General features: G+C 44.4%; 1 protein-coding gene across 1 annotated transcript in view; it reads right to left on the reverse strand.

The window, feature by feature from the left end:
- The window catches only part of HMCN1 (hemicentin 1), a 921,797-nt gene that overhangs the window by 236,741 nt on the left and 670,440 nt on the right, over nucleotides 1–14,616 (reverse strand). Inside the window, exons 89-91 of the mRNA XM_075322013.1 lie at nucleotides 6,274–6,444; nucleotides 4,599–4,769; nucleotides 352–522 (exon numbers count right to left, since the gene is read on the reverse strand). Of these exons, the coding sequence (XP_075178128.1) occupies nucleotides 352–522; nucleotides 4,599–4,769; nucleotides 6,274–6,444 (513 nt within the window). The remainder of the gene's footprint in view (nucleotides 1–351; nucleotides 523–4,598; nucleotides 4,770–6,273; nucleotides 6,445–14,616) is intronic.

Genomic DNA, 14,616 nt, shown 5'->3' on the forward strand with positions numbered 1-14,616 from the left:
CAACTCCGTGTGACATCAATACACAGTATGAAAACTGCAAAATATCAATTAGTTTTACATAGCTTAAAGATGTGAAATTAAAGAAAAAACACCAACAATTTTAACATCAGAACTGTTTTAAATAATAATCAGTTATCATGTACATATGCATTCTCTTTCCAAAATTACCAATAATAAAATATATTCTAAAATTCACCAATCTAGTGAAAGCAAAATTACTATTTTTTGTGTAAAATTCCATTTTTCTCATACTCATGATGTACCCTGGATAAGCCATTTGGTTATTGTTGTCAATCTTTGTACAATAAATTTGTTCAAATGAAAATGACAAGTATGAAATTAGAAGAATACCTGGACATAAATCACTGTTACAAAGGTCATTTTCATACTCCTTCCCTTCACATTTGTGACCTCCATATTGTGGGACTGGATTTGAACATTCTCTAAACCTTTGTCGAAGTCCACCACCGCATGATAAACTGCAGGATGCCCAACTTCCCCAGGCTGACCATTTTCCATCCACTAAACATATAAGTATCATTCAGTTATTATAAGCATCATCACTATAAGAATGAGTTATCATCCACAGCTCAGAATGTGAATGATTTACTGTCAATTTCTTTTTTGATAGTAAATGTAACTTTCGACATTTCATGACCTTTATTTCATACACATAGGTCTGGTCTTGCGCTTGCATAATACTGACTTTTTACTTGTGTCTTGTGAGGATGAAAGGTTTATTCCACAATTAAATATTACATATTATTTTGTCTATGTTAAGGCAAAAAAAAAAAGTTGGGAAAATTGTCCCATGTGTAGATATTGCTGTTACATATTTGCTACAATGTTCTATTACTTTGTGATCCTTCCTCAGGATTCCCAACTACATTGTTCAGTCTGATGAGAAGTCACTTATAATAGTGAGAAGCACTCAATACTTGTCTACAAGAGGATCCAGATAGTGGTACCAAGTAAAGGAGCTTTTGTGACCACCAGCTCTAAAAACATATATTAGGTGATGTCCTAACTCCTAAGAAGGAACCAAAAAACAGTAGAGGACACCATGTCATGTATGTAACTGCAATATCTAGACACAGCTTATTTCTTATGAAATTCTAATTGACAAACAATTATGTTGCTTTGTGATCTACCAGGGAATACAACCCCATTAATAAAGTAGTGTTCTATGCCTACCTATAAAACCCCTACATCTCAAAATATTAGACAAACACATTAATTAGAAAGACATGGAATTATACAACAGAATAAAAAAAGTGATGTTAGCTAGAATAAATGGCCAATGATCTTGTGATCAACAGTATAAATAGAAAGTTTAGCTTTGCCAGTGCTTCTATTCACTATTCTCACTCTTTCTAAGGCCTCTTTCACACCATCCGTGAAAAGCACGCACGTGTCAAAGGTGCGTATTGCCCTCCGTGTGCCGTGTTTATGGCACATGTGTGTTCTCCGTGTGCTATCCGTGATAACAAACGGAGAACGGGAACTTTCTACTCAACTGTCCCTGGTGCTGCTGTCCGGGGTGCTGATCTTCGGTCTCGAGTCCTGCCCAGCTTCCGGCCCGCAGTGGAGTGAATATGCAATGAGCATAATGAGCGGGGGTCGAAAGCAACTGACAGCAGCGGCAGAAACAGCAGTGCTGGAGAAGGTGAGTATAGAAATTCCTTTTAATTCACAGGCACGTGTGTGTGACGCCCTGGCACAGCCAGGTTGTCACAGAAAGAGTTAATCCTCCTTGGTAATATGATCTCACACCGGTGCAGCCAGACAAGCCACAGCCCCAGTGTAAGAGAAAAGCAGAGGAGAGGGGAGGGGCTGGAGCAGAGAGTGTGTGGAGAGCAGACAGGACAGAGGTCTGGAGTTTAGCTCCCGGCTGGGAGTGAAGCGTTCTCCAAAAGGGCCGGGGCAGGCCGTAGTGAGGAAGGGGCCAGAACAGGTAGCCGGAGCTGGGCGGTGGCCCCTCGGTACCTGGGTACCCGGATCACTACAGGGGAGTAGATTCCCCGTTCCCGGCTGAGGAGAAAGAGGAAGAGAGAGGAGAAAAAGGCACCTGCTGCAGGGAGAGAACAACAAGGGCTGCTGCACCGTGTGTGGGATACTAACACCCCCGTACCGGAGGCCGCGGACACCGGCAATTCTTAGTTCACCAGTGACTCCGTGTGACTTTATTGTGAGTACACCCGTGCCCTCGGGCACTGCACTGCAGCACTGCGCCCTGCCGCCCCCTGCTTACCCATCATCGGGCCCCGGGACAACCAACCCCCCTACCCACGGAGGGGACATAACAACTACGCTGCTCCCTGTCCTCGCTCCCGGGATCCCCTTCCAGAGCAGCGGTGGTGTTCCACCATCACCACAACCGTGGGTGGCGTCATGGACAATCTCCCCTAACAAAACCCCTTTTACTGTGGAGCCTGGGATCACAGACCGGGTCACGCCATCGTGATACCCACAGAAGTGACTCTGTGGCCCGGATCTGAGTACCCCTGGTCCCCGGGCGAAACATTTGGCGTCACGAACAGGATCGAACCCATCCAGTTACCTGGAGGAAGTGCGCCTTATTCTGGACTGTCAGCGGTGATCCGCTGCAAAAATCTTAAAGTCGCCATCTTTGCCGCCATTTTGGGCGCGAAAATCTCCCGCCCAGCACCTTCTTCCCCAAGCGTTGGGCGCGAAAAAGAGGCTCCGCCCCCCCCGAGAACGCGGGCGGAAGTGAAGCTCCGGAGGACCGGAAGCGAAAGAGAAACTTTAAAAGCTGCTGGAAGGACTGCTCCCGAGTACCAAGGGGGAGCAGAAAGGAGGAACCGCAGCTTATGTGACAAGGACTGTAAAGGCAGGGACGCCAGGACTCTGCCAACATTTGGTTCCTGGAGAGGCCGCCGCAGCGATGCACCGACCCGTTACCCCTGTTACCGGTAGCGGAGCCCGCAGCGCCTGTTGGGGAGGACCCAGACCTGGGGTCCCTAGGCCTCACCTTTGTCACCACCCTGCCACCGGCCCCGGCAGTCCGCCCGGCCGCGACGGAGATGACGACGGCTCCGGCAGTCCGCCCGGCCGCAACGGCAGCGAAGTACCGGTCCCGTTGACCAATCTGGAGCCGTTCCTGGACTGGGGTCAAGGGGTGCTGCCTGGGTTTTAGGGGCAGCACCAAGGCTAGGTTGTTTGGGTGGGTGACTAAATGACCCGTTACACAGTTATTATTAAAAGTGTTATATGTTGTTGCAACGTTGAAGCAATGTGCATCCCGCTGTGGGAAGATTGAAAATGTTTGAAACGTTTTATCCTTTTTCCAGTTTTAATAAAATGTCGGTGCCTAGACGGCCCGAGGACGGGCCGTGTTTTACCAAGGGGGTGTGTGACGCCCTGGCACAGCCAGGTTGTCACAGAAAGAGTTAATCCTCCTTGGTAATATGATCTCACACCGGTGCAGCCAGACAAGCCACAGCCCCAGTGTAAGAGAAAAGCAGAGGAGAGGGGAGGGGCTGGAGCAGAGAGTGTGTGGAGAGCAGACAGGACAGAGGTCTGGAGTTTAGCTCCCGGCTGGGAGTGAAGCGTTCTCCAAAAGGGCCGGGGCAGGCCGTAGTGAGGAAGGGGCCAGAACAGGTAGCCGGAGCTGGGCGGTGGCCCCTCGGTACCTGGGTACCCGGATCACTACAGGGGAGTAGATTCCCCGTTCCCGGCTGAGGAGAAAGAGGAAGAGAGAGGAGAAAAAGGCACCTGCTGCAGGGAGAGAACAACAAGGGCTGCTGCACCGTGTGTGGGATACTAACACCCCCGTACCGGAGGCCACGGACACCGGCAATTCTTAGTTCACCAGTGACTCCGTGTGACTTTATTGTGAGTACACCCGTGCCCTCGGGCACTGCACTGCAGCACTGCGCCCTGCCGCCCCCTGCTTACCCATCATCGGGCCCCGGGACAACCAACCCCCCTACCCACGGAGGGGACATAACAACTACGCTGCTCCCTGTCATCGCTCCCGGGATCCCCTTCCAGAGCAGCGGTGGTGTTCCACCATCACCACAACCGTGGGTGGCGTCACGGACAATCTCCCCTAACAAAACCCCTTTTACTGTGGAGCCTGGGATCACAGACCGGGTCACGCCATCGTGATACCCACAGAAGTGACTCTGTGGCCCGGATCTGAGTACCCCTGGTCCCCGGGCGAAACATGTGTTTTCTCCGGTGCATGTGACATGGATCACATCCGTGTGGTCTGTGTGCGGTCCATGTGACACCAGTGATGCCGGACAAAAACGGACATGTCTACGTGTGGAGCACATGGGCACACGTATGCTCCACACGGACACACGGTCCATTGCAAAACATGGACATGAGCGCAGATCCATTGATTTTAATGGGTCTACGTGTGCCCGTATCTTCGGCATGTGAGGAAATTGACCAAACACTTACCGGAGACACGGACATGTGAAGGAGGCCTAACAGCCATGGACCGAGCCTGAACATACTATATTCCAAGAGTGGTATTGCATTCATGTCAACAGACATTGCTGCTGCACCACCATCTGTATTTTAGCAGCAGGCAAACGGAAGGGATTAACAAACATTAGAGACTGTACCTGCACAATGTCTGTCAGAGCATATCTGAGTCTGCATATCTTGACCTTCACAAGGCGATCCATCAAATGATGGCGGAGGATTATTACACACTCTGACACGTCTCTGAGTTCCTTTTCCACAAGTCTTACTACACGTTCCCCAGGCTTGCCAAGAACTCCATGTACCATCCACTAGAAAATGTAAAGAAATTGATATGTGATATTCATACGTAACATTAGCTAAAAAGAGCAAGAGCCATAGTAAAGATTAAATAATACTGGAGTCAGACATTGGTAAAAATGTTATTTCATTCAATAATGATCTGGACTGGGTGAACTTCAAGTTGGGTGGAATTTTTATATTGTATCAACCAACTGATTATCTCTCTAAGAATCTTTTTAACAAGTATTATATAGAGTATAAAGGGGTTTTCCAAAATATATTCAATGCCTTTATGACCTAGAACAGAGGTCTCAAACTTGGCTGGGTATAAGGGCCGCATATAGAAAACAAACTAAATTGGGTGGCTGCATTCTTTTCAGGACAAAGTGACATCTTTATTGGTAACCAATTGTTTTTCTATACACCTTTGGATCAATTTTTTAACATTTTTTTTTGTTTATTATAACAAATGTACAGGCTTTTTGTGTGTGTATATATATATATATATATATATATATATATATATATATATATATATATATATATATATATTATATAAAAATATACACACAAACAAAGTTTGCTGGTAAAAGAAGAATTGTGCTTTATTTTGTGTAGTAATGCCCCCATTTTGTAGTAATGTGTCCATCCTTGTCCCTTTGTAGAAATGTGCCCCATCCTTGTCCCCATTATGTAGTAATGTCCCCATCCTGGTCCTCATCCTGTAGTAATGTGCCCATTCTGATCCTCATCCTGTAGTAATATGTCCATCTTTGTCCCCATGTTGTAGTAATGTGCTTCATCCTTGTCTCCATCTTGTAGTAATGTGCCCATCTCCGTCTCCATCCTGTAGTAATGAGCCCATCCTGGTCCTGACTGTAACTGACTGTATTTTCAAGTAACTTTCAGAATAAGCTGAATAAGCAGAAAAAGCATGTGTGTGTATGAGAATTAACGCTTTCTTAGTCTATTATGTGTTTTGTATCTGGCATTTTCACCAGTTTTCCCCTCTGTAGGCACTCTCTCTTAATTTACAATTGACCCTGAGCTGCTGGGAGGAGACCAGCTGCTATGATGTCTCTGATGCACAGCACAGCACACACAGAGGGATTCCTGCTATTCATTCCTCTGTTAGCACAGAGGCGGAAGCAGCAGCAGAGAAATTGCATCCCAATTCTGACCTTTGTAGATAAAAATCCAGCACTGGGGTCAGGTATAATATTTAAGGAAGAGGAATTTGACTTGTTTTCAAAAATGGATGGAGAGTTCAAGAGGAAGAAGGGAAGGGAAGAAATGGCTCATAGGTGGAGGAAAAAGCTAAATTATCTGATAAGATATACTGCAAAGATTTTTATATTCCCATGTAATATTGGTTTATGCAAAATTTGTTGAAAATAGTTTCCTTCTAAAGTTTACAAACTGTCTACAATCACTAGCACTGTAGAATCTCTACCATTTAAGTTTCCCATTTTCAGACTATAGAAAAGGTTAAAAAGATTTGTCTGAATACCATCTTATTCTAAAAGTACATACCTGGGCAAGACTGACTGTAGCATACTACAGTCTCAACAGCTTTTCCCAAACATAACTTCCCCCCTTCTTGGCCCGGTGGAACATGACAGGTCCTTGTTCTTGTTTTTGTACCACTTCCACATGTTTTTGAGCACTCTTCCCAAGGACTCCACTCTGACCAACTTCCATCCACTATAGCACAGGAGAAATGTATTATATTGATGATTTAATAATTACAGTACAGACCAAAAGTTTGGACACACCTTCTCATTCAAAGAGTTTTCTTTATTTTCATGACTCTGAAAATTGTAGATTCACATTGAAGGCATCAAAACTATGAATTAAAACATGTGGAATGAAATACTTAAAAAAGTGTGAAACAACTGAAAATATGTCTTATATTCTAGGTTCTTCAAAGTAGCCACCTTTTGCTTTGATTACTGCTTTGCACACTCTTGGCATTCTCTTGATGAGCTTCAAGAAATAGTCACCAGAAATGGTCTTCCAACAGTCTTGAAGGAGTTCCCACAGATGCTTAGCACTTGTTGGCCCTTTTGCCTATACTCTGCGGTCCAGTTCACCCCAAACCATCTCGATTGGGTTCAGGTCTGGTGACTGTGGAGGCCAGGTCATCTGGCGTAGCACCCATCACTTTCCTTCTTAGTCAAATAGCCCTTACACAGCCTGGAGGTATGTTTGGGGTCATTGTCCTGTTGAAAAATAAATGATGGTCCAACTAAACGCAAACTGGATGGAACAGCATGCCGCTGCAAGATGCTGTGGTAGCCATGCTGGTTCACTATGCCTTCAATTTTGAATAAATCCCCAACAGTGTCACCAGCAAAGCACCCCCACACCATCACACCTCCTTCTCCATGCTTCACGGTGGGAACCAGGCATGTAGAGTCCATCCGTTCACCTTTTCTGCGTCGCACAAAGACTCAGTGGTTGGATCCAAAGATCTCAAATTTGTACTCATCAGACCAAAGCACAGATTTCCACTGGTCTAATGTCAATTCCTTGTGTTCTTTAGCCCAAACAAGTCTCCTTTGCTTGTTGCCTGTCCTTAGCAGTGGTTTCCTAGCCGCTATTTTACCATGAAGGCCTGCTGCACAAAGTCTCCTCTTAACAGTTGTTCTAGAGATGGGTCTGCTACTAGAACTCTGTGTGGCATTGACCTGGTCTCTAATCTGAACTACTGTTAACCTGCGATTTCTGAGGCTGGTGACTTGGATAAACTGATCCTCCGCAGCAGAGGTGACTCTTGGTCTTCCTTTTCTGGGACGGTTCTCATGTGAGCCAGTTTCTTTGTAGCGTTTGATGGTTTTTGCCACTGCACTTGGGGACACTTTCAAAGTTTTCCCAATTTTTCGGACTGACTGACCTTCATTTCTTAAAGTAATGATGGCCACTTGTTTTTCTTTACTTAGCTGCTTTTTTCTTGCCATAATACAAATTCTAACAGTCTATTCAGTAGCACTATCAGCTGTGAAACCACCAGACTTCTGCACAACACAACTGATGGTCCCAACCCCCATTTATAAGGCAAGAAATCCCACTTATTAAACCTGACAGGGCACACCTGTGAAGTGAAAACCATTTCCGGTGACTACCTCTTGAAGCTCATCAAGAGAATGCCAAGAGAGTGCAAAGCAGTAATCAAAGCAAAAGGTAGCTACTTTGAAGAACCTAGAATATAAGACATATTTTCAGTTGTTACACACTTTTTTACTTTTTTGTTAAGTATTTCATTCCACGTGTTAATTCATAGTTTTGATGCATTCAATGTGAATCTACAATTTTCAGAGTCATGAAAATAAAGAAAACTCTTTGAATGAGAAGGTGTGTCCAAACTTTTGGTCTGTACTGTACATACAAGTAAATATTCTCATTTATCATTCTAATTTTCTCTAATAAAGTGGTAGAACTATACTGTATGTGTACACACGCTTATATGTGTTTATATGTGGATTTAGATTTTTCACGCATATACGGTACAGTGTGTGTGTACATCTACAAATATTCCATCATAACTGAAAGTGTTAAATACAAAACGTAGGGTGCACAGCCGGAAAGTATGCCTCAATCAATAGAGTTGGGTGCAGCATCCTGTATGACCACAACTATGATCAGGAAGAAGGAAAAGCTCATACATAATGGATGCACAAACCAGGAAATTAAAAATGCTGAATATAAATATATTTATTTTATTGAGACCAAAAGACACTAAAAACACACCCTAAAATCATTTAAAATCACAGGTAAATTCCAAATGACGACCTCCCCAGAAATATTGTACCCCACTCTTGTAAATTACTCAATTTAATACAATACACAAATAATTGAGAAGTTGGAACAAGAAGTCAATTTGACAAGCATTCTATATCTTATACAGTGCCTTGCGAAAGTACTCGGCTCCCTTGAATTTTTCAACCTTTTCCCACATTTCAGGCTTCAAACATAAAGATAAAAATGTTAATGTTATTGTGAAGAATCAACAACAAGTGGGACACAATTGTGAAGTTGAACGACATTTATTGCTTATTTTAAACTTTTGTAAAAAAGAATAAACTGAAAAGTGGATCGTGCAATATTATTCGGCCCCTTTACTTTCAGTGCAGCAAACTCACTCCGGAAGTTCATTGAGGATAGATAGCATCATGAAGACCAAGGAACACAACAGGCAGGTTCGTGATACTGTTGTGGAGAAGTTTAAAGCCGGATTTGGTTACAAAAAGATTTCCACAACTTTAAACATCCCAAGAAGTACTGTGCAAGCGATCATATTGAAATGGGAGGAGTATCATACCACTGCAAATCTACCAAGACCCGGCCGTCCATCCAAACTTTCATCTCAAACAAGGAGAAGGCTTATCAGAGATGCAGCCAAGAGGCCCATGATCACTCTGGATGAACTGAAGATATCTACAGCTGAGGTGGAAGAGTCTGTCCATAGGACAACAATCAGTCGTACACTGCACAACTCTGCCTTTATGGAAGAGTGGCAAGAAGAAAGCCATTTCTCAAAGATATCCATAAAAAGTGTTGTTTAAAGTTTGCCACAAGCCACCTGGGAGACATACCAAACATGTGGAGGAAGGTGCTCTGGTCAGATGGAACCAAAATCGAACATTATGGGCACAATGCCAAACAATATGTTTGGCGTAAAAGCAACACAGCTCATCACCCTGAACACACCATCCTCACTGTCAAACATGGTGGTGGCAGCATCATGGTTTGGGCCTGCTTTTCTTAAGCAGGGACAGGGAAGATGGTTAAAATTGATGGGAAGATGGATGGAGCCAAATACAGGACCATTCTTGAAGAAAATCTGTTGGAGTCTGCAAAAGACCTGAGGCTGGGACGGGTTCCAAGCATAAAGCAAAATCTACAATGGAATGGTTCACAAATAAATGTATCCAGGTGTTAGAATGGCCAAGTCAAAGTCCAGACCTGAATCCAATTGAGAATCTGTGGAAAGAGCTGAAAACTGCTGTTCAAATGCTCTCCATCCAACCTCACTCAGCTCAAGCTATTTGCAAAGGAAGAATGGGCAATAATTTCAGTCTCTCGATGTGCAAAACTGATAGACACATACCCCAAGCGACTTGCAGCTGTAATCACAGCAAAAGGTGGCACTACAAAGGATTAACTTAAAGGGGCCGGATAATATTGCACGACCCATTTTCAGTTATTTATTTTTTAGAAAAGTTTAAAATAAGCAATACATTTTGTTCAACTTCACAATTGTGTCCCACTTGTTGTTGATTCGTCATCATAAATTTTAATTTTTTATCTTTATGTTTGAAGCCTGAAATGTCGGAGGAGGTTGAAAAATTCAAATGAGCCGATTACTTTCGCAAGGCACTGTATTTATGCTATTGATGCTATGTACATTTAGATACTATGTGATATGTATTGATGCTGTGATATGGTATTATACTTGGTATTGAGGTATACAACTGTTCTTATATTTGATATATGGGTGGTGTTTAATACTATAAGGAGGGAACTGCATTGATTTATTGTTAAAAACTAATCAATTATTTATTGTGTATTGCATTATATTGGGTAATATACAAGAGTGGGGTGCAATATATCTGGGGAGGTCATCATTTGGAATTTACCTGTGATTTGAAATGTTTGTGTTGTGTTGTTAATAGCTGAAAGTGTTGGCACATTGAAATTGTTACAAAAAATTATATCTTTGTACCGTGTTAGCCAGTAGAGATAAAAAAAAATTGTTTAAAAGAACTCAAGTCCTCAGTGGTTGATACCTTTTAATGGCTAACTGAAAAGATGGTAATAATTGCAAGATTTCGAGACTACTCAGGTCTCTTCATCAGGCACGGTATAACACAAAATCTGAAGAGTCACATATTTATACACAACAGGACATAGAATGGGGCAGTAAAAAAAAACAAAAAAAAAAAAACAACAACCAAGTTATATAAAACAGAACTATCACTATGGCAGGGGGGCAAACTGTTGTGGCCATAAATTTTGCTGCAGTTCAGTGTGAAAGTTTTATTGTCCTTTGATAAGGGTCTGGTCCGGGCTGTGACACGCTCGGATGGTCAGAGGAGCACATCTTTTAACTGATGTAAAAAGACATGAATCCATGAGACACATTCATTCCTGCTCTGAATGTGTCAAAGGTCATCATAAGTTTGTACTCCAATTTTTCCAGACCCCCCACTTCTGTGTTTTAGACCGCCCCCAAATCTAAGAAGCATCATTGTCAGAAGCTCCCTGTCCTCTCCAACACCAACAGGAACATTTCCCTGCAACCAGAAAAAATGTAAGACCTGTCCATTAATATTGACAACGGACAAGATAAAGATTCCCAGATCACATCAGGACTACAAGATCCCAGGTACCTTCAGCTGCACCACAACCAATGTGGTGTACTTAATTATATGTACCAAATGTCTAACTGGGGGTCTGTATGTAGGGGAGACAGGACAACAGCTCAGGACAAGGATGAATTCTCACCGCCACACAATTAGAGAAAAAACGATGGATCTACCTGTGGCCAAACATTTTTGTAACCCAGACCACAGCATCATGGACATGAAATTGCTGGTATTAAAAGGAAATTTCAAGTCCCAGAGAGATAGGAGACTTTGGGAGTACAAACTTATGATGACCTTTGACACATTCAGAGCAGGAATGAATGTGTCTCATGGATTCATGTCTTTTTACATCAGTTAAAAGATGTGCTCCTCTGACCATCCGTGCATGTCACAGCCCGGACCAGACCCTTATCAAAGGACAATAAAACTTTCACACTGAACTGCAGCAATATTTATGGCCACAACAGTTTGCCCCCCTGCCATAGTGATAGTTCTGTTTTATATAACTTGGTTGTTTTTTTTTTTTTTTGTTTTTTTTTACTGCCCCATTCTATGTCCTGTTGTGTATAAATATGTGACTCTTCAGATTTTGTGTTATACCATGCCTGATGAAGAGACCTGAGTAGTCTCGAAAGCTTGCAATTATTACCATCTTTTCAGTTAGCCATTAAAAGGTATCAACCACTGAGGACTTGAGTTCTTTTAAACAATTTTTTTTTACAAAAAATTATGTATTTTTCCCAGAAAATTATTGCAATTACACATATTTTTGTTATACACATATTTCCATTTGTGTGTATTGGAGCAACACAAAAAAAATGAAAAAAATCAAAAATCAAATTGGACATAATTTCACACAAAATCCCCAAAAATGGGCCAAACAAAATTGTTGGCACCCTCAACTTGATATTTGGTTACATATCCTTTGGAATAAATATCTGCAATCAATCGCTTCCTATAACCATCAACAAGCTTCTTACACCTCTCAACTAGATTTTTGGACCATTCCTCTTTTGCAATCTGCTCCAGGTCTTTCATATTTGAGAGGTGCTTCTAGAGTTGAGCGTGGTTCGCGGTTCACGGTTCTCTAGTTCGCGGTTCGAGTGATTTTGGGGGGTGTTCTAGATCGAACTAGAACTCGAGCGTTTTGCTAAAAGCTCGACAGTTCGAGTTACGTTCGAGAACGGTTCTATCAGCAAAAGCGTTGCTTTTTACAGCTACAGTGTGCAGGGAGCCATCGCTGGCAGCCTGCGGTAAGCTGGTAACCAAGATAAACATCGGGTATCCAAGCAAAGCGCTTTGGTTAGTAACCCGATATTTATCCTAGTTACTAGTGATGAGCGAGCATGCTTGTAACTACTCGGTACTCGCACGAGTATCGCTGTACTCGGGCTGCTCGGCGGGGACCGAGTAATCTCGCGATACTCGTGCTGTACTCGTGGTCTTCATTTCTGCATGTTGGCGCTCTTTTGAGAGCCAGCCCTCATGCAGGGATTGGCTGGCAGACCACTGCAATGCCACAGCCCTGTTAGTTGTGGAATTGCAGTGATTGGCCGGCCTGCACAGCGTGACCGAGCCTTTATACCGGCCGGCGCGCTGTGCTCTGCTCACAGCTATCCAGACAGTCAGTGCAGGGAGAGTGTCGCTGATTCAGGGAAAGCTTTGCGGCCCTTTATAGCTTTTTCAGTTGCAGGGCTGCAAACAGTGTGACCAAAAGTCCTTCTCAGGACTATTCTAGTTGTATACAGGCAGGCAGGGTATAGCCAGGTCGGAGTACAGTAGCAGAGTCCTTCTCAGGACTATTGTTGCTATATACAGGCAGGGTATAGCCAGGTCTGAATACAGGCTAGTGACCAGAAGAGTCCTTGTCAGGACTATTGTACCAGTATACAGGCAGGCAGGCAGGCAGGGTAGTGGTGACCGTATACCAGCCTTCATCATATCTGGGGCTGGTGTACACAGTGTAAAACAGTCCAGATACTGTCTGACTTGTCTGTAATTGTCGCTCCCCAAAAAAACCTGTTAGGTTCTTATTGCGTCCGTGCTTGGTTTTTAAAACCGCACGTGTGTGCCTGTTGGTGGCAGCGTACAGGTGCACTTGTGTGCAATTTCCACAAACTTTGATATAACGCACAAGTAGTGAATATACACGTCAGCAGTGCACAGCATTGCAAAATGCGCAAGGGCATTGGCAAGGAACAAGGAAGTGGACGTGATGGTGGTGCAGGCAGAGGCCGAGGTCGTGGGCAAGCTCTAATTTCGCCACAACAAAGGGCCACATCTAGTCGCTCGCACGTCCTGTCCCAAATTCTTGGGGACCGCAGCAGTACACCGCTCTTGAACCAAGACTAGTGTCAACAGGTTGTTAGTTGGATAGCAGATAATGCTTCCAGTCAGATTGGCACCACCACAAACACTCTGTCTTCCACACGGTCAAGTGTCAGTAGCCGTGATACTGCACCGCACATTTCTGAACCTGATCCTCCTTCCTACCACCAGGCTGAGTACACGTCCTCCTCGGACATTAATGATCCCACACTTGGACACTCGGAAGAGCTGTTCACGTTTCCATTCACACATTCTGGCCTCTCGCCAGCTCATATTGAAGTGGGTCATGAGGAGATCGTCTGTACAGATGGCCAAATATTTGAGCAGCCACGTTCTCACGAAGTTGGCAACGTGTCTCAACAAGTGGTGGACGATGATGAGACACAATTGTCAGGAAGTCAGGAGGAGGAGCAGGGTGCGGAAGAGGAAGACGACGTGGTGGATGATCCAGTAACTGACCCAACCTGGCAGGAGGATATGCAGAGCGAGGACAGCAGTGCACAGGGGGAGGGAGGCGTAGCATCACAACAGGCAGTAAGAAGCAGGGTGGTGGCCCCAGGCAGAAGTCAGGCAACCGTTCCCCGGAACAACACGACGACACAAGGTGCCTGTACAAATGTTAGGTCTTCCCGAGTCTGGCAGTTTTTTAAGTTGGATCCAGATGATTCAAAAAAGGCCATTTGCAACACCTGCCGTGCCAGCATCAGCAGGGGTACCAAAACTAGCAGCCTGACCACCACCAGCATGATCAGGCACATGTCAGCCAAGCACCCGACTTTGTGGGAAGTACAACAGAGTCGAGGAGCAGTGCTTGCTGATGTCACTGCTACGTCTTCGCTGGTTGTGCATGCGAGCCAATCCCCTGTCCATGCTGCCTGCGAACAAGCCTCCTCCACTCCTGCACCTGCAGTTGCCTACGCAGAAAGAACACCATCATCAAGCACGTCCTTGTCCCAGCGCAGCGTTCAGTTATCCATTCAGCAAACCTTTGAACGCAGGCGCAAATACACTGCCAACACCCCACATGCCACAGTTCTAAATGCTAACATTTCGCGACTGCTTGCGCTGGAAATGTTGCCTTTTAGGCTGGTGGAGACAGAAGCATTCCGTGACCTGATGGCGGCAGCTGTCCCACGTTACTCGGTCCCCAGCCGCCACTATTTCTCCCGGTGTGCCGTCC

Source organism: Anomaloglossus baeobatrachus, chromosome 8 (assembly GCF_048569485.1).
Source record: "Anomaloglossus baeobatrachus isolate aAnoBae1 chromosome 8, aAnoBae1.hap1, whole genome shotgun sequence".
In the NCBI taxonomy this organism is placed as follows: Eukaryota; Metazoa; Chordata; class Amphibia; order Anura; family Aromobatidae; genus Anomaloglossus; species Anomaloglossus baeobatrachus.